Below are 22,722 nucleotides of genomic sequence, written 5' to 3'. Positions count from 1 at the left end.
CCTAGAGAATTTAAGATAATAGTTATTTTCTTTAACTTAATTCCATTTTCGTCTCATAGGGGCAACTCATTCGATTTCGGAGTTCTGTTAATTCTTCTGAAAGATTTCAAATCCTCTAGAAGCCAAAATGGGACACAGTAAACAGATTAGGATTTTACTACTGAACGAAATGGAAAAGCTGGAAAGGACCCTCTTCAGACTTGAACAAGGTCAGTAGCAAGTCATTTGATTAGCTCTGTGTCTTTTACATTTTTAATTCATTATCATTAACTTTTTTTAACTTTTAGATATAATTTCCAAGGACTTTTCTTTGTGTGAAGACATTTCTGTGTTTTAAAAAATATCACTAATGAAAGTGAAAAAGTTTTGTCATGTTAGAATGAGGATAAAAAATTCACTTTACTTAGCTTGCTAACTTCCACTTAAGACAGACGTCACATTTATAATCAGAAGATTGACAGTATTATTTCTGTTAGCATTTACTATTAAAACTTGGCAAATTGTTTCATAAGTAACTTTACTTTGGGTATGTCTGTAGTTTTGCTGTTTTATAGCTCCCACTCTTTTCCTTTACTGGACATTTGCATTAGTAAAATAGATCACAGCAAAAAGTAAACTATTATTTATGTTTAATAATAGTTTAAAAGCCTCCCAACTGTGGAGAAGGTAAAACTTGAAAATTTTTTTGCCGAATTAAAAGCGAAATAATTGATTAGGTTGTGTTGAAATATATTCTAGCCTTGATTTAAAAGATCAAATTATATTTCTATCAGACTAATCAAATAGATGCATTATTTTCTTAGACTTATATTTTACAACATTGAAAAAAAACATTTCACACTCATTTATGTTAATATAACTTGTGAAGTAGAAGTTTAATGTATGAGAAGTAAAATGCTATCCCTTCTCTCATCCTACCAAATGGATGTTGATAATAGTAAACATTTTGAAGAAAATTTTCCTCTGAATTTCTCAAGAGCTAATTTTTTTTAAAAATTTCGGCCGTCACATATGTTTCCTCCATGGCAAATCTTCATCTTCTTCCAACTCCAGTGCTGAACTTAAGATCACTAAGTACTAAATCCATTTTTGGCTTTCCTGACTCTGCAGTTTTCTGGTTTTGATTTTTTTTTTTCCCCATCCTCTTGAATACTCCTGTCAACTTGGTGGTGTCTTTGCTGAGCTCTCTTCTTCCACATTTTGATTATGTGTATCTTCAAGGAATCCTTTCTTTTTTCACTTCTGCCCTCAAAGAAGTATACGTTCTCATGGCCTCAGCTGTTGCCTCCATACTGATGACTCCTTTTGGAAGAAAGTCCTTAAACTTTGCTTGCTTCTTAGAAGCAAGTGATCGTAATGGCAAGAGTAGAGAGCTAGAATTTTCCTGACTCTGCTGCTAGCAAAGTCACATGTTTGACTTTGGGCAAGTCACATTAATTCTAAACATTATTTGTGATGTGAAGATATTAATTTCCCCTTTTCTACATTGCTGAGTTTTGAGGCTTAAAATTAATAATAAACTGTTTTAAAGCCCCAAATAGATACAAAGGCTAGATCACCGTATCTGTCAATTCTTACCCTGGATTCTTGCCTTCATCCCAGTATCATGATATGGAAGAGCCTGAGGATAGCTCCAGTTGGTTTTGCTTAAATCTAACATGTCCAAAACCATCTCCTCACAATTCTCACATGTTTTTGCTTCTCAGCTTTCCTGTTTACTTTAGTGATGTCTCCATTTTCATAGTTTACAAGGCTAGAAACTTTGTGCTCTTTGAAATTTCTTTTCTTTAACTACAGCTTCTCTTTAAACCCTGTAATTTCTTTCCAAATGTCTCCTCTTGCCTACCTGTCTCTTCCATATGCCTGAATATGGATGCTGAAATAATCTTCTTATGCCATCTCTTCTCTTTTTATTAATTGATGTTTATAATGTCGTTTAAATAGCTCTGCCTGGCTTCCAGGATTCCATAATGGGATTCACCTTGCCAAGCCAAGATTTTATCTCATTGTTCGTCATTATTAGTGTTCTACATCTTTACACTTCCCTTGTTAATTCCCTTCCGAGTGGCTTTTCTTATGCCTGTTCTTACCCCTCCACTCCTGTCAGATTCCTCTGTGTCTGTTAAATTCCTTTCCTATCATTTTATGTGTTGCCTCCCTCTCAACGTTCAGCTAAAATTCCACTTCCTCCATGAAGCTTTTTCTTCATTTGTTGGTGTCTCCTTTCCTTGATTTCTGATTACACAGTGGGCACAGGACAGTCAAGTGCTTAACGGTATAGCAGTGTCTAAAATCTTAGTATCCAACTATAGTTTAAGATCTGTAAAGATAGAAACAGTATTACAAATGTAGTGCAATGTACAACAGCTAATAAATCCTTGCTGGGTGATCACTATTAAAGTGCCAGTTAAAGCTAGCCTAGCTGTTTGAAGAAAGAGCTCTGAATAATATGGTTGACCCTGTAACTCTGATTAAAGCCAGTAAATTCATCCAAACGATATAAATGGGAGCATGTTGAACTTTTTGTGCAGTAATGATTCACTGTATTATTTTAGAAAATAATTGTACTGTGAAAGATGAAGAGAAGGGACATTGGAGGCAAGAAATCATGAAGAAAACTATTTTACAAACATGTCTGGTTTAACTACATTAGGGTTTTAAAAAAGAGGGGACAGAGTATAAGACATTTTAAAATTCATAGGACTTGGTGACCAATTAGGTGTAAAGAAAAGCTCTGGCAAATTTTGGTTCTTTCACCAAGCCCTTCTTCATTTGTCTTTCCTTTTCACTTTTCCCTAAGAAATGATTCCTTCTCATTTTCCAAGGCTAACATCTCCATAGACTCTTCTAATTTAACAAGTACAAGACCAGGTAATTAGCCTTTCCCTGTCTTTCCTATCTCCTTTAGTGATAGAATAATGAGTAAAAGTCATTGTTTCTCAAACCTGGGATTCTTCCATTTTTTATGTAGGTTGGTCAAATTTCAGTTTTTACGTGTTTTGAAAGAAAACATTTATAAAGGTTCCATAATTAGGAGTCAAGTTTCTATAAATTGAGTGGAGGGAATGAGGTAGAAAAACTTAGTTTACAGTAATAGTGTAATTTCTCACCTTGCTAGTTTCCTTGTCTGCAAGAGGGAAATGGCTGGTCTGAGTAAAGTATTCCTAGTGTGTGAGGAATAAGATAGCCACATCATGTACTGCTGTGCTAAGCTAATTTTAGCAAACTGAGCTATTAATTATGGAAACTGACATACTCTAGGTATTCTGATGTTTCATTTACTGTATATAAAAATTTTAGTTTCAAGAATATGGATTAGAGGTTATAGAGTGGCTATATATACCCTTTCAGGTATGCATTGCCTATCAGGATATAGAAAGAATAGGATTTAATTTTCTTTCTCTTCTCTCTTTCCTTTTGTCTCTCTATGCATCTACCTATTTTGATTAGTTAAAATGAGTTAAGAGAAATTCCCTGGTGGTCCAGTGGTTAGGTCTCTGTGTTATCACTGTCAGGGACCCAGGTTTGATCCCTGGTCAGGGAACTAACATTCCATAAGCTGTGTGGCACAACCAAAACAAGTTTTTTAATATAAAAATAATTAAATTTTGCTAATATATGAATTGATATAGATGCTCTTGGTTCATATGTCAGTTGAGTTATAAATAAAAAAGATATATTCTGAGGAAAAAGTGGAGGTTATAGGTCTACAAGAGGTTGACAGTCAGGGTGTCACTGGTTTGTTTACATTATGTTGCCATGAATTATACTTTTATCTAAGCCATGTTAGGTAGATATGCCAGTTATATTAAATAGTAGAATCTTTACCACACTTTGTAAGGATAAGCAGTGTAACCATAAATTTCTATCTTACCTCAAGAGGTTGTCAAACTTAAAGATGAGTTAGAGAGTGTTTGAAATTTGCTGTTTTTGTCCTTTTCAGAAATGACATGTAACTTTCTATAGTGTACTTAGAAAATAGTCTCAGAAAAATTAAACACAATCTAACTCTAAGGTAAACGTGAATGAGAAAGTAAACTGCTTTTGCTGGAAATTGATGCTGTAGAGATAAGCACATTTCTTTCCTATAAAGGTTCAAGTGGCAAATATTTTCAGCTTTGCAGGCCACATGCTTTCAATTGCAGCAGCTCAGCTCAACCATTGTACTGTGAAAGCAGCCATAGATAATACATAAATGAATGGTGTGTTCTAATAAAACTTTATTTAAAGATAGGGGATATAGTTTACCAACCCTTGCTACAGGGAGAGCATTTTAAATATGTATTTTTAGTAACAATTCCATCATATGATTTCACCCTTATAAATGAATATCTACTTACTTTAAAAACTGATAACAAAGTTTTCTGATCTGTTTGAAACCTACCCAATAAAGAATCTTAGTTGGTTTTCAGATCACCTCTTTAATATATAAAATGGAACATCTCTTTAGCTTGTAAAAACAATTGATATATGTCAGGGAAATATATATATATATATTTACAAGCACGTTTCAACAAAAATACTTGCATAATTAATGAGTGGATTTGAAAAATTAAGATCATGGATTAGTAACCATAGCTACCAAGAACTTTATCCATTAGGATTTGGGTATCTTTGTGTTACATTTTTTTTTTCAGATCTGAGACCACTAAATAAACTAAATAAACAGGACTTTAAATTACTTTATCACAAAATATTAAACCAAGACTTTTTAAATTAATGAAATGTATTTTATCACAATCCTTTTATGAGAGACATTACTAATTTTTAGTGAGAGTTAAAAGATTTGTTCCACCAATAAATAAAATTAATTATTTAAAATATTGTTATTTTATTTACATCTTGTCCTTATTTTGTGTTTTATAAATTATATAATCTATTAAATTATCTTAATGTATATTATATAAGTAAATATTCATTATTGGAGAATACTTGTCATTTTCTTCTGAATGTAGACCACTGATCCAAATACTGTTTTAGTGGTTTTGGATGAGTTTTAGCCTTTGTACCACAAGTTCTCTGAATCCTTGTGTAATTATAAAAACAATATTTGTATAAGCTGAACAGGGGACAGGTTGTTTAACTGTGCCCAGACAGCTGATCTCTGATATTTGTACTTCAGAATGACACCATTACTTCTGTAATAAACTTAATCATTCTTGGAAATTTAGTTCTCAAAATCACTTAAGTATTAAAACTTTATATTTTAATCCTTTGGGCAATTTACTTCTCAGTCTGTCTCTTCATAATAATAGTTCTAATAGAAAAATGATATTTCCCAATTACAAAATTATAAAAAGGTATAAAAGTCTTTTTTCTATGCTTTTTGTTTCAAAACAAAATTGGGTTTATACTGTCTTCAATTCAGTTCAGTTCAGTCGCTTTATACTGTCTAGACACTTTTAATACCTGCTTGTAGTATCATGGTATGTAAATTCCCTCTCCCTGCTTACTGCCATATGTCATCATACTTTTTCCCAGAAAGAATTTCAGAAGATCTCTATAGACACATAAAATGTAACAAAATATTGAAAGTAACATATTATTAAATATCCCTTGATAATATGATTTATAGTGGCTTTATAATATTCCTGCTTACAGAATACCATTTGTACCATGATTTATTTAATCATTATATATTTAATTTGTTGTGAGTTTAATTAAAATAAATGAAACTGTGCTGAACATCTTTATGTATGATCTATGTTTACATCAGTGATTAATTGCCTAGAACATAAATGTCTTTATGAAACTATTAGCCAATAATATAAAACTTTATTAATATTCTTAGATTTGTGCCAAATTGCTTTATAGAAAAATTTGTGCATGTAGCTACTTGGAAAAATTTATTAGTTTCACTGTGTAGTGTGAGAAGTAAAAGTGAGTCCCTTAATTTTGGCCAAGTTACTTGATAACTCCTTTTGAATAATTTGTTTCTTGCTTGCCAAATCCATTTACTATGAGTAAATTTATATCCGTATTTTGGTCCAATTCAGGAATATAGTTAGCAGTACTTATCACTTAATTATAAATTATAATTTTTTCTAGGAATTCCTAGAACATCTTTTCCTTCTTATTATTCATATTGCAGGATTTAAAACAGAACATTCATGTTTCTCTCTGCAAATATAGAAGTATTTAATTGGGTTAGAATAAACTGGAAGAGTCCAGCTTTCTCTTACATCTTCCACTGGTTTCTTTTCTTCACAAAGAATGTCTTCAGTTCAGTCGCTCAGTCGTGTCTGACTCTTTGCAACCCCATGAACTGCAGCACACCAGGCCTCCCTGTCCATCACCAACTCCTGGAGTCCACCCAAATCCATGTGCATTGAGTCAGTGATGCCATCCAACTGTCTCATCCTCTGTCGTCCCCTTCTCCTCCTGCCCTCAATCTTTCCCAGCTTACCCAGTGTTTAATATTGTGGTGTAGAATTTACCACCTGTCAAACAGCACTGTGAGAGACTTATTTCTTCCAAAGAATGATTTTAGACTGACTAAAATATATCTACATGTTCTCTACTTCAGGATTTGCCTTGAACCAAACTGACATTCTTCATATATATAAATAAATACCAGTTCTTAACTCATATTTCTGATTCATATCACTGGCAGTTCAGTTCAGTTCAGTCGCTCAGTCCTGTCTGACTCTTTGCGACCCCATGGACTGCAGCATGCCAGGCTTCCCTGTCCATCACCAACTCCCAGAGCTTCTTCAGACGCATGTCCATTGAGTTGGTGATACCATCCAACCGTCTCATCCTCTGTCGTCCCCCTTTCCTCCCACCTTCAATCTTTCCCAGCATTAGGATCTTTTCTGGTGAGTCAGTTCTTCACATCAGGGGGCCAAAGTACTGGAGTTTCAGCTTCAGCATCAGTCTTTCCAATGAATGTTCAGGACTGATTTCCTATAGAATGGATTGGTTGGATCTCCTTGTGGTTCAAGGGACTCTCAAGAGTCTTTTCCAACACCATAACTCAAAATCATCAATTCTTTGGCACTCAGTTTTCATTATAGTCCAACTCTCACATCCATACATGACTACTGGAAAAACCAGAGCTTTGACTAGATGGACCTTTGTTGCAAAGGAATGTCTCTGCTTTTTAACATGCAGTCTAGGTTGGTCATAACTTTTCTTCCAAGGAGCAAGTGTCTTAATTTCATGGCTGCAATCACCATCTGCAGTGATTTTGGAGCCCCCGCAAAATAAAGTCTGTCACTGTTTCCACTGTTTCCCCATCTGTTTGCTATGAAGTGATGGGATCAGATGCCATGATCTTAGTTTTCTGAATGTTGAGTTTTAAGCCAACTTTTTCACTCTCCTCTTTCACTTTCATCAAGAGGCTCTTTCTTTAATTCTTCTTTGCTTTCTGCCATAAGTGTGGTGTCATCTGCGTACCTGAGATTATTGATATTTCTACTGGGTTGTGCTTCATCCAGCCTGGCATATCATATCATATCACCATATCATATCATATCACCATGGCATATATCACCATAGCAGGGTTCATTGTATCTGTCTCCCTTGCTTATTTATAACACCTTTCTCTGACAGTGAAAAACCTGGCTCTTATCACTGTTGTTTGTGAAATATATTTTCAATTCTAGGCCAACTGTTATAATTTTTCAAAACTTTTAAAGATGTTGCTCCACTGTCTTCTTTCTTGCACTGTTGCCCATGAGAAATCTGCTGTCATTCTTTTCCTTGTTCCTCTGTACATACTCTGTCTTTCTTTTCTCTGGCTGCTTATAAAATATTCTCATTGTCCCTAGTTTTGAGCAATTTGATAATGATGCTCTTTGGTGTAATTTTCTTCATATTTCTTGCATTAAGAATATTAAATTCTTAGATCTGTAAGTTTGTTTTTTTCATCAAATTGGGGAATTTTTACCTGTTATTTCTTCAAATAATTTGTCTCTTTTCTTCTCTCCTGTGAGTACTCTAATTACATTTATGTTAAATCACTTGAATTGTCTGATGCTTTTTCAATTTTTTAGATTCTTTTTTTCTCTCTTTGTTTCTTTTTCAGTTCAGTTCAGTCACTCAGTCATGTCCGACTCTTTGCGACCCAATGAACAACAGCACACCAGGCCTCCCTGTCCATCACCAACTCCCGGAGTTCACCCAAACCCATGTCCTTGAGTCGGTGATGCCATCCAACCATCTCATCCTCTGTTGTCCCCTTCTCCTCCTGTCCACAATCTTTCCCAGCATCAGGGTCTTCTCAAATGAGTCAGCTCTTCACATCAGGTGGCCAAGTATTGGAGTTTCAGCTTCAACATCAGTCCCACCAATGACATAGTTTCTATTCCTGTGTCTTAAAATTCACTAATCTTTTTTGTCTGCCATGTCTCACCATGTCTTAATTTTGTTGCCTGTATTTTTCATTCTCAGGTGTTGTAGTTTTAATCTCTAAAAGCTTAATTTGGATCTTTTTTATTTTTTCTTAATATTTTCCATGTATGGACCCAACTTTTTGAACATATGGAATACAGTTTTGATAACTGGAGTCCTTGCTTGTCTACTAGTTCAACATCTGTGTCATTCATGGATTGTGTTTTCCTCCTTCTTTGTATGTCTCATAATCTTTGTTTGGATGCCAGACATTATTAATTTTACCTTGTTGAGTGATGATAGGTATTTTGGGATTCATATAAATATTCTTGGTCATTGTTCTGGAGTGAAGTTAAGTTACTTGGAAATATTAATGTCTTTTTGAGTTTTACGTCTATGCTTTGTTAAGCCAGTCTAGACCTGTGCCCTATCTCGGGCTCATTATTCCCCACTCCTGAAGCAAGATCCTTCTGAACTTTCTACCCAGTGCCTTGTGAATTTTCTCAGTCTAGCTGGTGAGAACACATTCTGTTCCTGGTCTCAGGTATTTTTCCTCCCAGACATACACTGGTTAGTACTGTTCTGAATACTCAAGGAATACCTTTTCCAGATCTCTGAAATTCTCTCTCTGTGCAGCTTTCTCCTCCTCACCCACTACTCTCATCTGAAAACTCTAGCTACCTTGATTTCTATAAGTTCTTAGTTCCATCTCTTCAACATAGGAAGTCAGTTAGGTCTGCCTGGGTTCCTTCTCCCTGTGCCCCAACCTGTAAACTCTTTCAAGATAGGGCAGTTATAAGGCTTATCTTGTTTACTGTCCATCTCTCAGGGGTCACTGACTTTTGTTGCATGATGTCAGGGACTTGAAAAATTATCAGTTCATATGTTTTGTCTGATTTTTTTTTTAAACTGTTGGTTTCTTTAAGTTTTGGGGAAGATGGTAAATCCAATCCGTGTTATTCCGTCTTTGCCAGAAGCAGAAGTTGCAAGCCATTTAGAACTCTGTTTCCTCCATGTGGAATGCCCTATTCCAGATATCTGTGAGATCAACTCCCTTACCTCCTGTTTCTGTTTAGCAGGTTTTTATTGGATGCTGGACATTGTAAGTGTTCTGTTTTTATCTCTGAATTATTTTCTTGCTTTAAAGGAGTGATGAGTTTTATTTTAGAAGTCATTTACATTATTTGTGGATCAACTTAATCCTTTTGAGGCTTGTTTTTAAGCTTTAATAGGATAGGTTTATATTAGTTTGTACTCTAGGACCACTTTAACCCTGTTACTTAAGACATGACTTGAATAAAACAGCTGTTCAACAAGGTTTCCTTAATTCTGGCTGCTTAAAAATTGTAATGTATCCCAGACCTGGTGAGCACTAGGAATTGTTCAGTTTACAGCTTCCACTAGTTCTTTTCCCAACCTCACCTCATGCAGTCAAACCCCATTTGTGTACAGTTTAGTTTTCAGGCAGATTCAACATGACTCTAGGTAAATTTCTGGAGCTCTTTCTTTGTTTAACTCCCTTCTTGTCATACTCTGCCCTGAAAATTGTATTCTCTTCCCCCTTCCAAAGCACTAATCTCTGTCTCCTCAGCTCAGTGAGATTACTGTTTCTACTCCCTGTGTCACAGCCCAGAAAGGTCCTCTAGTCTGAAAGCTAAAAAGTTTATAGAAAATCTCGAGCATCACAGTTCTTCTCTACCTATTTTTGAGAACAGCTGTTTCATATTTAGTTTATCAGCAGAGGGCAAGTCTAGTACCAATTACTCCATTATGGCCAGAAGCAGATATCTTCAGAATGGTATTTTTAATACACAAGTTAGGTCCTGTCACTCTGCTCTAAGCTGTTCACTGACTCATTTGAGTCAGAGAAGAAGCCAAAATACTTACCGTGGCCTTCAAGTCTCTGCATGATCTAACTCCCTTGTTACCATTCTTTCGTCTTACCATACTATTCCTCCCCCAGCTTGCTTCAGTCTAACCATATAGAGCTTCTTGCTGTTTCTGGAACCACCAGGCGTGCTCGGGCCTGGGTCCTTTGTGTTTTCTGTTTCCTTTGCTTGGTCAGCACTTTCCCGCCATGGTCACGATTAAACATGAGGCTAACCTGCTCACTTCTCCCAAGCCCTTCAACTTTTCAATAATCATCCTATTTAAGGTTGCTACCAGCTCCTTACCATCACTCCTTTCCTCCCGACTCTGCTCTGATTTTTGTCCCTTAGGTATAGTTTCTTAAACTTGAAGATTGTAACCAGAAAACTAAATTTTCCTACCTTCATCAGTTATTATTACCCATTATTAATTAATTGTTGTTTTTCAGTCGCATAGTCATGTCCAACTCTTTGTGGCCCCATGGACTGCAGCACACCAGGCTTCCATGTCCTTCAGTATCTCCCAGAGTTTGCTCAAAATCATGTCCATTGAGTCAGCGATGCCATCCAGCCATTTCATCTTCTACCACCTGCTTCTCCTCCTGCCCTCAATTTTTAAATATTACACACATGTTTAAAATTTATGTGCCTGATGTTCTAATAGACTGTACTATAGTCAGAATGTTCACATTCTAATAATTATAATCAAAGTTTGCCTTGAGCCAATAAACATTTTTCTTTTACACTAGTTATGACTATAATGTGTTAGTATTTCTCTTCTTATGGCAAAAGACTTGTAATACAGTACAGACATCTCAGATATATTTTAATAGAGATAGTCAAACTAAGGCGAAAGTGAGAATATTTTGGCTTTCAGAATTCCAAGAAAGGCTTAAGTAACTAAACCATGAAGAGCAGGGATAGAGGCTGTAGTATGCTGGAGTTGCTTGTGTTGGCTGTCAAGAGCTAATGGTGAGTATCTCTTCCCAGGTCCGTGTTCTGTGATGTCATGTTGGTAGCTTGATACTGACCATGGTGAGATTGTTTCCTCTAGAAGTCAACAAACACTGCAAATCAGAATTCCTCACCACCCCACACCACTCAGCTCCACACAGCCACTTGTTAACTCTCTATTATCACATCTCTGAATTTGAGCAGACATTGAGAATAATTGGTATCAGGGGCTCAAATGCCTTTAAGACTCTTGTTAGAAATCTGAATTCTGCTCTCTAGAGGTTGACTTCTCTCGGGGAAGATGGGTCTGCTCTATCTGGTAAGATAGTTGTCCTGTGATCTCCCAGCTTTTACATATTATCACAGACTCTGATACCACAGAGAAACTCACTTTCTCTGTTTCAGCTTGAAAAATACCAGTGAGTCTCTGATTAGATGTCCACTTCTGAGCAGTCAGTTCAGGAAGTGGAGGTGGGGGTTTGAAAGAGCGTGAGGGGCTCGTGGAAATGGTGGGGAATGAGATCGTATAATAACTTGCATATCCCAAAGTAGCCATGCGACTAGGAGTATAAATTTCCAGAAGAAGAGAAGGGCAGTACAGAGCAGACAGTTCTATGGTGTATACTGTATGTTAAAATGCAAAATTAAGCTAAATTAGAATGCAAAGTACTTCCAAAAACAGCATTAAATATTTAGAGTTCTTTTAAACATAGTTGAGAAATCATTATTTTCATAATACTTTAAGTAAAACATCTTTTTAATGTGGTAATTTAAGCCCTGCAATGAGTTTATTGAAATGTGCTTTTTGTTTAGGGTTTGAACTGCAGTTCCGATTGGGCCCAACTTTACAGGGAAAGGCAGTTACTGTGTATACAAATTACCCACTTCCTGGAGAAGCATTTAATCGAGAAAAATTCCGTTCCCTGGAATGGGAAAATCCAACAGAAAGAGAAGATGATTCTGATAAATACTGTAAACTTAATCTTCAACAAGCTGGATCATTTCAGTATTACTTCCTTCAAGGGTAAGTCTGGTGTTCTGTATATGAAAAAAAGTTAATTTATTCTCTAACTTGATGTTGTCTAACTTGTAACAAGTTATCATATCAGCTATGGCAGTTTTTACAGGAGTTTCTTGGGATGCAATAGAATATAATTCTTTAGTTTCTAGGAAGAAATTGTAAGCCTCATTGCGTATTCAAAGTATTATTATTTTAAGTAATGGCATAAATATTCTAGTATTTTCATTCAACCTGGTTATAGCATTTTATTTAGTTATGTGCTCTATTATTATTGACAGATTTTAGTACAATATTTTTCCTTAAAGCAATATTGTTAGATATATATGCATGCGTTGTTTATGTCCTTATATAGAGACTGGAAAAGGATAAAATGTGGCTTTTCCATTGAATTTCAACTTCAATTATTTTTGAACTGCAACTTTTTTTTAATTAATTAATTTATTTTAATTGGAGGCTAATTACTTTACAGTATTGTACTGGTTTTTGCCATACATTGACATGAATCGGCCATGGGTATACATGTGTCCCCCATCCTGAACCCCCCTCTCAACTCCCTCCCCATCCCATCCCTCAGGGTCATCCCAGTGCACCAGCCCTGAGCACCCTGTCTCATGCATCGAACCTGGACTGGTGATCTATTTCACATATGATAATATACATGTTTCAATGCTATTCTCTCAAATCATTCCACCTTCGCCTTCTCTCACAGAGTCCAAAAGTCTGTTCTTTACATCTGTGTCTCTTTCGCTGTCTCGCATATAGGGTCATCGTTATCATATTTCTAAATTCCATATATATACGTTAATATACTGTATTGGTGTTTTTCTTTCTGACTTACTTCACTCTGTATAATAGGCTTCAGTTTCATCCACCTCATTAGAACTGATTCAAATGCATTCTTTTTAATAGCTGAGTAATATTCCATTGTGTATATGTACCACAGCTTTCTTATCCATTCATCTGCTGATGGACATCTAGGCTGCTTCCATATCCTGGCTATTGTAAACAGTGCTGGGATGAACATTGGGGTACATGTGTCTCTTTCAATTCTGGTTTCCTCGGTGTGTATGCCCAGCAGTGGGATTGCTGGGTCACAGGCAGTTCTATTTCCAGTTTTTTAAGGATTCTCTGCACTGTTCCCCATAGTGGCTGTACTAGTTTCACTGCAACTTTTTAAAAAGATTTTATGGGCTTCAAAATATGTTTTACAATGGGGTAATTTACTTTCCAGTCACACGATTAGATGAGACTTTTTTTCCTGTCACTAATTAAAAAGATTTTGTTTGTTTTTTTCCTCAGAAATGAGAAAAGTGGTGGAGGTTACATAGTCGTGGACCCTATTTTACGTGTTGGTGCTGATAATCACGTGTTACCCTTGGACTGTGTTACGCTCCAGACATTTTTAGCCAAGTGTATGGGACCTTTTGATGAATGGGAAAGCAGACTTATGGTTGCAAAAGAATCAGGTAATGTCAGCTTTTTTCTTCTCTTCTTTAAAATAAATGTAATTATCATCTGTGATACACATTATAAAGGCTTTATCCTTTTAATTTCACATCTTAATATATCTAGTAATATAAATAGGTAGAACTCTATGTTCAGTTCAGTTCAGTTCAGCCACTCAGTCATGTCCGACTCTTTGCAACCCCATGAACCGCAGCACGCCAGGCCTGCCTGTCCATCACCAGCTCCCAGACTCTACCCAAACTCATGTCCATTGAGTCGGTGATGCCATCCTACCATCTCATCCTTTGTCATCCTCTTCTTCTCCTGCCTTCAATCTTTCCCAACATCAGGGTCTTTTCAAATGAGTCAGCTCTTCGCATCAGGTGGCCAAAATATTGGAGTTTCAGCTTCAACATCAGTCCTTCCAATGAACACCCAGGACTGATCTCCTTCAGAATGGACTGGTTGGATCTCCTTGCAGTCCAAGGGACTCTCAAGAATCTTCTCCAACACCACAGTTCAAGAGCATCAATTCTTCTGCTCTCACCTTTCTTTATAGTCCAACTCTCACAACCATACATGACTACTGGAAAAACCATAGCCTTGAACTTGATATTTCACTATTCAAATATGCAGATGACACCACCCTTATGGCAGAAAGTCAAGAGGAACTAAAAAGCCTCTTGATGAAAGTGAAAGTAGAGAGTGAAAAAGTTGGCTTAAAGCTCAACATTCAGAAAACGAAGATCGTGGCATCTGGTCCCATCATTTCATGGGAAATAGATGGGGAAACAGTGGAAACAGTGTCAGACTTTATTTTTTTGGGCTCCAAAATCACTGCAGATGGTGACTGCAGCCATGAAATTAAAAGACGCTTACTCCTTGGAAGAAAAGTTATGACCAACCTAGATAGCATATTCAAAAGCAGAAACATTACTTTGCCAACAAAGGTCAGTCTAGTCAAGGCTATGGTTTTTCCAGTGGTCATGAATGGATGTGAGAGTTGGGCTGTGAAGAAAGCTGAGTGCTGAAGAATTGATGCTTTTGAATTGTGGTGATAGAGAAGACTCTTGAGAGTCCCTTGGACTGCAAGGAGATCCAACCAGTCCATTCTGAAGGAGAACAGCCCTGGGATTTCTTTGGAAGGAAAGATGCTAAAGCTGAAACTCCAGTACTTTGGCCACCTCATGCGAAGAGTTGACTCATTGGAAAAGATTCTGATGCTGGGAGGGATTGGGGGCAGGAGGAGAAGGGGATGACAGAGGATGAGATGGCTGGATGGCATCACTGACTCGATGAATGTGAGTCTGAGTGAACTCCAGGAGTTGGTGCTGGACAGGGAGGCCTGGCATGCTGCAATTCATGGGGTTGCAAAGAGTCAGACACGACTGAGCGACTGAACTGACTGACTGAACTGAACCTACAAAAAATGGCAAATTATATGGTTCAACTTAATAATTAAGGAACTCTATGATAAAATGAGGTTATTATTGTCTCTTAAGACTTTACTTTGACATGTAAAATTAGTAAGCTACTAAAATATTGGAAAATGTATTATCATTATATATAATTTTAATTTAACAAGCATTTAACGTGAAAGTCATGTGCTGCCATACATACCAAAGTAAAATATCACTTAAATTGTATTTTACTAAGTAAAGCATAGTGTTAATTTTCTACTTTCAATTTGAGTGTAGAGTGAAAAAAGAAATGAGAGGTTCCCTGGCTTAACTAAAAGAATACAAGTACTATGGAACATTAAAACTAGGAGAAAGATGTACTGATGTACTTGCATAGGATATATTTTCTACATATAAATATATCCATTCCAGAAATATAAATTGAATCCCTAATAGTAACTGGGCACTCTCTTTGATTTTTTTTCAAATACATCATCTCATTGTCCTTATCTTGTATGTGAGGAAACTGATAATCCTGAAAGATTTAAGTAGACTTGCTTAAATCACTTCTGGTACAGCTAGGATTTGAACTCAAGTCTTTAACCCCTTCTCTTGTGGCATGGTTGCCTTGCCATTTAGAATTACTTATGGAAATTTAAGGGCTTCCCAGGTGGCTCAGTGGGTAAAGAATCTGCCTGCAATGCAGGAGACACAGGTTCAATCCCTGGGTTGGGAAGATCTCCTAGAGGAGGACATAGCAACCCACTCTAGTATTCTTGCCTGGAGAATCCCATGGACAGAGGAGCCTGGTGGGCTACAGTCCATGTGGTCACAAAGAGTCGGACACGACTGAAGCTCCTGAGCACACATGCAGGCATGGAAGTTTAACCTTACAATGTATATACTTCGTTTTAGGTATGTCTTTTCTCATAGTGGCCTTTGTTTATCTTCTTGTGTTGCAGGCTACAACATGATTCATTTTACCCCACTGCAGACTCTTGGACTCTCCAGGTCGTGCTATTCCCTTGCTGATCAGTTAGAATTAAATCCTGACTTTTCAAGACCTAATAAAAAGTACACCTGGACTGATGTTGGACAGCTGGTGCAAAAATTGAAAAAGGAATGGAATATGCTTTGTATAACTGATGTTGTCTACAATCATACTGGTATGAACTTCATTAACTACTTTTATTACTTTTAATGAGAATATTATATGTTAATTATTTCATTCCTTGCTTTTTTATATAACAAATTTTGAAAACACAAGTAATGATTAGGTGTCCTTCAATTTAAAAAATGCCTTTAGATAGTACCACTTTTTTTTTTCAAAGAAAGCAGTATTAATTGAAGATATAATTAAAACATAAGTATTTTACATGTAATGATTATAAAAACAGGATTATGATCATAGGAAAAAAGCGACATATTTCAACTTACAGCATTAATACTTTCCAGAACAACAAATGAATCCTGTATAGCGATAGCTCTCGTACCCTAGCATGTATTTGGAAAAAACTGAATGATGTTATTTGAAGAGAAAATTAATGGTAAATTCTTAAAACTTTATTATATCTTTTACATGTTAACAGATATTACTAAAGTTAACCTGTTTTGGGTCCCAAGATTTCTTTCCAATATCCAGTTCCTTAAAATACATTCTAAGTTTCCAGATGCTGATCCTCAGGAACATCAGCTGTCATTTCAGCTGGGCCTGGAGGAGCCTCTAGTCCTGATCAGAGTGCGGCTTGCAAATACTCTCTTCTATTTGCTGTGGTATAGAGAAGTCAGAAAACCACTGATTTACATATGTAAACAACAGGGATTCCAGGTGGTTCAAAACATTTAACAACAACAACAAAAATCTCTGCCGTGTCATAAAATCATTTCCCAAATAACCGTAGCAACTATGAAGATATTTAAAAACTCAAAGATTCAGTTCATCAATATAAATAATAATCTCTAAGTATAATAATAAAAATTCAAAGTTAGGCGAAGTAGGTGTATTCTAAAGTGTGTTGTTTCTGCCTGCACCTGAAAACTAGGCATCAGGGTTCACAGGGAAGACTTCCTAATATCCAAGAAATCGATAGTCTTCACTTGAAAATTTGACATTATTGATAACCACTTTGACATCTTTTACTATTATTCACATCAAATTTATCAAACCACACAATGGAATTGTACAAATTATGATATGACTTAGGCATCTGTAACAGAGAGACAGAAAAATATAGTGACGTAAGACCGAAATTATACTTATTTCTCTAAAAAATTAAGTAGGCATTCTAAGATTCGTGTGGTAGCCCACCCGTGATAGGGAACTGAGTTCTTTCTCTCATGATGCTGTGCTGTCCAGAACTTTTGCTTCTGTCTTTTCATCAAACATAGCCACTCCAGTTCCTGGTACCACCTTCTGCCCAGTAGAAACGAAGAAAGGGAAGTAATGTCTTTTAAGGGCCTGATCTTGTGTATATATCACTTCCGCTCACATTGCATCAGATGGGATTTTGTCTCTTGTCACACCTAACTATAAAGGAGCTTGCAGTATATAGTCTTTTGCTTGTCAGCTGTGTCTATCACTGAACCTTGAGAATTCTGTTACTAAGGACAAAGGGAGTATAAAATTTGGGGTACAGTCACAGACTGTGTCAGAGACTATTTCTAAAGCATTTGAGAGATTCTGTGTAATATAAAAGAAGTGAACATTACTTCCACCTTACTTGGAAAGTGTTGCATATCATAATGTCTTTTCCACAAAACAGGTTTTCATTAAAAAGTTACTTTCCAGGGGAAGTCGATTTCCAGGATGGCAGTATGAGTGCTTCACAGACCCTCTACCCTGCAAAACAGCTATAACTGGTGCAAATTATTTTTAAAAAACTAGTCTCTGAACATTGCCCTAAGGGTATTCAGCATATAGAGAGACATTTATTCAAGAAAATCTATTAAATCTCAAAAAGAGTAGTCAGCCTATGACATTTGAACCACAACTCCGTCTGTCCGCTGCCTCAGATCGGAGTGATGATATGTCTGTTCCTAGCAGATGCTGCCAAGGACCCCAGGCTCCCTTTCTCCCTGTGCTTGAAAAGGGCAGGTGCCCAGCATTTCTCATTTTCCACTTTCAGCACTATATTACAGAAACTATTCTAGGCAAGAGCGGATGAACAATCTGGGACTCCCTTCCTCCACCCAGCCCCCATTTATGGAGAGAAAGTTCTACCCCATGCATAGCAGGTCAAGAATACTGAGCCCTTGCCCAGCCTGCTTGTGGGGTTGGGGTTCCACACGTGGAGAGCTAAGCCAAGAAAACCAGAGGCTACTGTCTCTGCTACCAATGGTGAAACAGTGACACACGTGTTCTGCCCAGGGGAAGAGATGTGCAGTAGAAACAGAGCCAGAATGGAATAACTTTATTTGGCACACAGCAGGGGAAGCTCATGCCCGTGAGCACTGTTGAAAACAGTGGTAAACAATCAGGAGGATACTGGTATCTTCATGAGAGTAACAGCCTATGCCATAGGCCAGCTAGTAGTCCAACAGAGAAAACCAGGGAAAGAGACAGTAAAGCAGAGCTTCCTACGGTCAGAACAGACTTCAGAGACAAGCTTCAAAGACTACCCCTGCCAAAGGACCCAGATTTAACTGGGTCATATTGTGGTGCAGTTTATGCTCTGGAATATTATAAAAAAATCATAGCACAGTCAGCCTCAGTAACAGCTCAGGAGAGTAATAGCTGAGTGTAATAGCTGATACCAATAGAAGCATACAGCTTAATTCAGTTCAGTTCAGTTCAGTCACTCAGTTGTGTCTGACTCTTTGTGACCCCATGGACTGTAGCACTCCAGGCCTCCCTGTCCATTGCCAACTCCTGGAGTTTACTCAAACTCATGTCCATTGAGTCGGTGATGCCATCCGACCACCTCATCCTCGGTCATCCCCTTCTCCTCCTGCCTTCAGTATTTCCCACCATCAGGGTCTTTTCAAAAGAGTCAGTTTTTCACATCAGATGGGCAAAGTATTGGAGTTTCAGCTTCAGCATCAGTCCTTCCAATGAATATTCAGGACTTATTTCCTTTAGGATGGACTAGTTGGATCTCTTTGCAGTTCAAGGGACTCTCAAGAGTCTTCTCTAACACCACAGTTCAAAAGCTTCAATTCTTCAGCACTCAACTTTCTTTATAGTCCAACTCTCACATCCATACATGACCACTGGAAAAACCAGAGCTTTGACTAGATGGACCTTTGTTGGCAAAGTAATATCTCTGCTTTTTAATATGCTGTTTAGGTTGGTCATAACTTTTCTTCCAAAGAGCAAGTGTCTTTTAATTTCATGGCTGCAGTCACCATCTGCAGTGATTTTGGAGCCCAGAAAAATAAAGTCTGACACTGTTTCCACTGTTTCCTCATCTATTTGCCATGAAGTGATGGGACCAGATGCCATGATCTTAGTTTTTTGAATGTTAAGTTTTAAGCCAGCTTTTTCACTCTCCTCTTTCACTTTCATCAAGAGGCCCTTTTCTTCTTCTTCACTTTCTGCCATAAGAGTGGTGTCATCTGCGTATCTGAGGTTATTGATATTTCTCCCAGCAATCTTGATTCCAGCTTTTGCTTCATCCGACCCAGCGTTTCTCATGATGTACTCTGCATATAAGTTAAATAAGCAGGGTGACAATATACAGCCTGGACGTGTTAATAGACAGCTTAATAGACTTGACGGCTTAATAGACTACCTCAGAGGCTACACACTGTGGGGGAATAGACTTCCCTAAAATATTCCAGACAAGCAACCAAAAAGACCTGGAGGGGATGGGATCAGTATCCAAATTTTCTGCAGTCATATTATCTAATTACCAATACCCAGCAAATAATTGAGACATGTAAAGAAACAGCAAAGTGCAACCCTTACACAAGAAAAAAGCAGGCAATAGAAATCACCTTTGAGAAGTCCTAGATGTCCTACTTGAAACAGACTTTAAAGCAAATATTATAAATGTATTTAGAGAACTAAAGGAAACCAACTTAAAGCTATAAAGGAGGATTTTATAATGATATCCCATAAAGAGAGAATATCATAAATAAAGAAATTTTTTTAAGAGCCAAATGAGAACTCTGAAATTGAAAAGTAAATAACCAAACTGAAAAATTCAGTTACAGCTGTTCAGCAGTATACTTGAGTTGACAGGAGAATGGATTAGTGAATAGTGACTATGCAATGTAAAGAACAGAAAGAAAAAAAGATAAAAATGAACAGAGCTTCAGTGGAATGTGGGACATGGAAATACCAGAAGGAGAGAAAGAATGGAAAAAATACTTGAAGAACTAATGACTGAAAACCTCTTAATCTTCAGCATCAGTTTACACATTCTAAGACTCAGGGATCTCCAAGAACCATAAACAAAAGAGAACCATGCTCAGACACATCATAGTAAACATTTTGAAAGACAAAGACTTAGGGAATCTTGAAAGTAATATCTTGAAGGAAGGTATTGTCAGAGTCAAAAAAAATTCAAATATATGCTGTCTACATGCCACATACTTTAAATTCAAAGATACAAATAGTTTGACCATAAAAGGATGGAAAAAGATAAACCTGAACTGTTAGCTTGGAAGTCCCTCTCTGACCACCGCTAAGATGGCTTAGCCCTGTACATGCACAAGGTCTTCCAGACTGCCAGAGGTCAATGTGACTTGTTTTTAATGCCGGCTTCCTAGAACTCACCCTGGGTCAGGGTGTACTTCATTGTTCACTCAGTGTTTGGTTAGAGGTTGTATTTAAGTCCCTTTGCCAGTGACTTTCTGTCCTGTGTTGATGGGCGTGTATGTGGTTTGAGACACATTGGGTTTGACATTAGGCTTTCAAGTCTAATGTCCTTCTAGGATACCCCTGAGTGGGTGCAGCCTAGCACACGCGTCCAGCCTTCCCAAACCCCATAGTTGCCAGTGGTCCCAGTAGGGTTCTTCTCAGCAATCTCTTTCCCTGGTTCTCTCTATGAAATTTCTGGTCATTCTAATGTTCTTCTTGTATCATGGAGCTATTAGCATTCTCTTAACTGCGCCTCATCAAGGTCTCTGTTATTTTCAACAGCATTAGGCACAGAATTCTCCACTCACCCTGCCTAATAAATTCAGTCCTTTCAGGCAAAGCTCTTCAACCTTATAGCCTGTCATGCCTCTTGAGCAGAACACCTGTGCCACTGCCCACTTTTCCTGGGGCAGCCATTCTGACTGTGTTTAGGCAGGAGGCGTCAGTCTCTGATCTTCTTGGTTGTCCCTCCCATGTGGAACCTCCTCCCTATGAGCAAGCTCCAGGTCTGCGGGGCAAGTAGAGCCCCAGTATTCTGGGCCCCCCACAGCTCGAGTAGGACAGTTACCCTACATGTTGGAATTTGGTGAAGGAAAAGAGTCAAGGTTTTCTCTGCCTGCAACCTAGAATAGAGCTTTTACAGCTTAGAGCTAGAGGGAGTGAGAAACAGGCAGCCTTTGCCTCCCAGAATGAAACTCACCCTAGACAAGGAGTTGGGAGGAGAGGGCATTGCCATATTAGCCACATCTGCCTGGAGTAGAGCAACTCGGGTAGAGCTTCCACAACACACAGACTGAGTGAATGGCTGAGTGAATACAGGAGCAGACTGCGGTGGGAAGAAGAATGAGAGTGTGGGGAGAAAGTAGAAGCAGTAGATGCAGGTTGTTTGGTCTTGATACTAATAGACGCTGCAGAACTTAGGAAAATAACTGTATTTAGATAAGATGTGTGTTTGTATTTGTAGCTTTGGGGAGATACAAGCATATTTAAAGATCCAGAAGAAAGAATCTCACCTCCCTCCCCTCTCAGACAACAAAATAAGACATTATATGTAGGGGGGAAAATGTAAATGACATTTTACATCCAAAAGATGCTTAAGAGGCAGAATCTAGAGCTAGATGGGGCCAAAGAAAGGTCTCTCACTTAGGAGACCAGAAGTAAGAAGGAGGAGCTTCAAAAGGTAGTACATATCAGGGGCTCTTTTCCTGCCCTACAACTGAACAGCCAGACACTGAGAAGCCTAAACCAGAGTTGAAGATGCAGGTAACTTTCTGCCATAAAGGGAACGAGGTCCTTTGGGTTTAGAAGGAGCATTCCAAAATATTGTTCTCCTAAGGACCATCAAGAGAAGCAGAAGACAAGACCCTTCTTAACTCCCACCATAATAATAAATATGTTATATGATGATATAATGAATCAGTGTTGATCCTATTTGCTGTCAGTTAAAAACTCCTACAACAGAAAAGAAAAATGTATGTAAAATAGATGGTAGGATACCACAACCAAAAAGTTGTTTTCATACCAGTACAGTATCATTATAAAATATTGATATCTAACATATAAGAAAATGAGTGATAGATGTTGATATTGTATTTCAGCTTTAATCTTAACCTCAGTCTAATTACATGATAATCCTTTATGTTTCCTTTTTCTTTAAGCTGCTAATAGTAGATGGCTCCAGGAACATCCAGAAAGTGCATATAACCTTGTGAATTCCCCACACTTAAAACCTGCCTGGGTCTTAGACAGAGCACTTTGGCACTTATCCTGTGATGTTGCAGAAGGGAAATACAAAGACAGAGGAGTACCTGCTTTGATCGAAAATGACCATCAAATGAATGTCAGTATGTATGGAGGAATACCACACTTTTAGTACACAATTTCTAAAATATAAAT

The 22,722-nt window shown here is 37.4% G+C and overlaps 1 protein-coding gene across 4 annotated transcripts in view; it reads left to right on the top strand.

Moving 5' to 3' along the window:
• The window catches only part of AGL (amylo-alpha-1,6-glucosidase and 4-alpha-glucanotransferase), a 97,455-nt gene that overhangs the window by 20,492 nt on the left and 54,241 nt on the right, over window positions 1–22,722 (top strand). For all 4 annotated transcript variants that reach the window (XM_070367618.1, XM_070367619.1, XM_070367617.1 and 1 more), the window contains exons 2-6: window positions 60–209; window positions 11,970–12,180; window positions 13,477–13,643; window positions 15,986–16,189; window positions 22,485–22,666. In XM_070367618.1, the coding sequence (XP_070223719.1) occupies window positions 128–209; window positions 11,970–12,180; window positions 13,477–13,643; window positions 15,986–16,189; window positions 22,485–22,666 (846 nt within the window). In that variant the 5' untranslated portion in view covers window positions 60–127. The remainder of the gene's footprint in view (window positions 1–59; window positions 210–11,969; window positions 12,181–13,476; window positions 13,644–15,985; window positions 16,190–22,484; window positions 22,667–22,722) is intronic.

Source organism: Bos mutus, chromosome 3 (genome assembly GCF_027580195.1).
Source record: "Bos mutus isolate GX-2022 chromosome 3, NWIPB_WYAK_1.1, whole genome shotgun sequence".
In the NCBI taxonomy this organism is placed as follows: Eukaryota; Metazoa; Chordata; class Mammalia; order Artiodactyla; family Bovidae; genus Bos; species Bos mutus.
The sequence above is the reverse complement of the archived record's forward strand: the minus strand, read 5'-3'. Positions and strand labels throughout refer to the sequence as shown.